Source organism: Streptopelia decaocto (genome assembly GCF_964273445.1).
Source record: "Streptopelia decaocto genome assembly, chromosome: 1".
Classification (NCBI taxonomy): domain Eukaryota; kingdom Metazoa; phylum Chordata; class Aves; order Columbiformes; family Columbidae; genus Streptopelia; species Streptopelia decaocto.
Window position 1 is genome coordinate 212,744,111 of NC_138663.1, and position 1,178 is coordinate 212,745,288.

A 1,178-nucleotide genomic window follows, 5' to 3' on the forward strand; every position below is an offset into this window, starting at 1 on the left:
GCCTTCAAACTGGCGCTGCGCGTCCAGCGCCTCGAGGGCCGGCTCCGGCGGCAGCGGCGTGCCGGGGCAGAGCGTCCTGCTGGGGGACAAGGTCCTGCCATGCCGGAGCATCCTGCTGGGGCTCAGGGTCCTGCTGGGGAACCAAATCCCACCAGGGCACAGGGTCTCACAGGGGTGGAGGGTCCTAGTGGGGCTCAGGGTCCTCCCAGGTCACAGGGTCCCAGTGGGGCTCAGGGTCCCCCCAGGTCACAGGGTCCCAGTGGGGCTCAGGGTCCCCCCAGGTCACAGGGTCCCAAAGAGGTGCAGGGTCCTCCCACATCACAGGGTCCTAAAGAGGTGCAGGGTCCCACCAAGGCACAGGGTTCCCCGAGGGCGCAGGGTCCCACTGGGGCTCAGGGTCCCCCCAGGGTTCTGGTTCTCCCCAGGTCACCGAGTCCCACCAGGGCTCAGGGTTCCCCCAGGGCTCAGGGCCCCAGTGGGGTACAGGGTCCCTTTAGGGCACAGGGTCCCCCCAGGGCTCAGGGCCCCCCCGGGGTTCCAGGTCCCCTGAGGTCACAGGGTCCCCCCAGGGCTCAGGGTCCCAGTGGGGTTCCAGGTCCCCCGAGGTCACAGGGTCCCCCCAGGGCTCAGGGTCCCAGTGGGGTGCAGGGTCCCCCGAGGTCACAGGGTCCCCCCAGGGCTCAGGATCCCAGTGGGGTTCCAGGTCCCCCGAGGTCACAGGGTCCCCCCAGGGCTCAGGATCCCAGTGGGGTTCCAGGTCCCCCGAGGTCACAGGGTCCCCCCAGGGCTCAGGGTCCCAGTGGGGTACAGGGTCCCCCGAGGTCACAGGGTCCCCCCAGGGCTCAGGGTCCCGCGGGGGGCCGGGGCACGGGGAGGACGGGCCCCCGTCGCTGAGTTACTCGGCGCTGGGACAGCAGCGACAACCGCTGCTGGGTAGCCGTGACAACCGTTGCTAGGTAACCGTGACAACTGTTGCTAGGTAACCGTGACAACTGTCGCTAGGTAACACTGATAACTGTTGCTAAGTAACGGTGAGTTGTTCGTGAACCGGGACAGCGCTGGAACCGCGGCGAGACGGGACAGGAATGGGAACAGGGACGGGGCAGGGACAGGGACAGGGATCGGGATGGGAACAGGGGCAGGGATCACAATTGGGATCAGGATGGGGACAGGGAAGG

At 68.3% G+C, this 1,178-nt stretch overlaps 1 protein-coding gene across 1 annotated transcript in view; it reads left to right on the forward strand.

The window, feature by feature from the left end:
- Positions 1–956, forward strand: part of CNGA4 (cyclic nucleotide gated channel subunit alpha 4) — a gene marked incomplete at both ends in the record, with an annotated part of 6,935 nt that extends 5,979 nt beyond the window's left edge. Inside the window, 2 exons of the mRNA XM_082043717.1 lie at positions 1–605; positions 758–956. The exon at positions 1–605 is cut by the window's left edge and continues 296 nt beyond it. Of these exons, the coding sequence (XP_081899843.1) occupies positions 1–605; positions 758–956 (804 nt within the window). The remainder of the gene's footprint in view (positions 606–757) is intronic.
- Between the last annotated feature and the right edge of the window lie 222 nt (positions 957–1,178).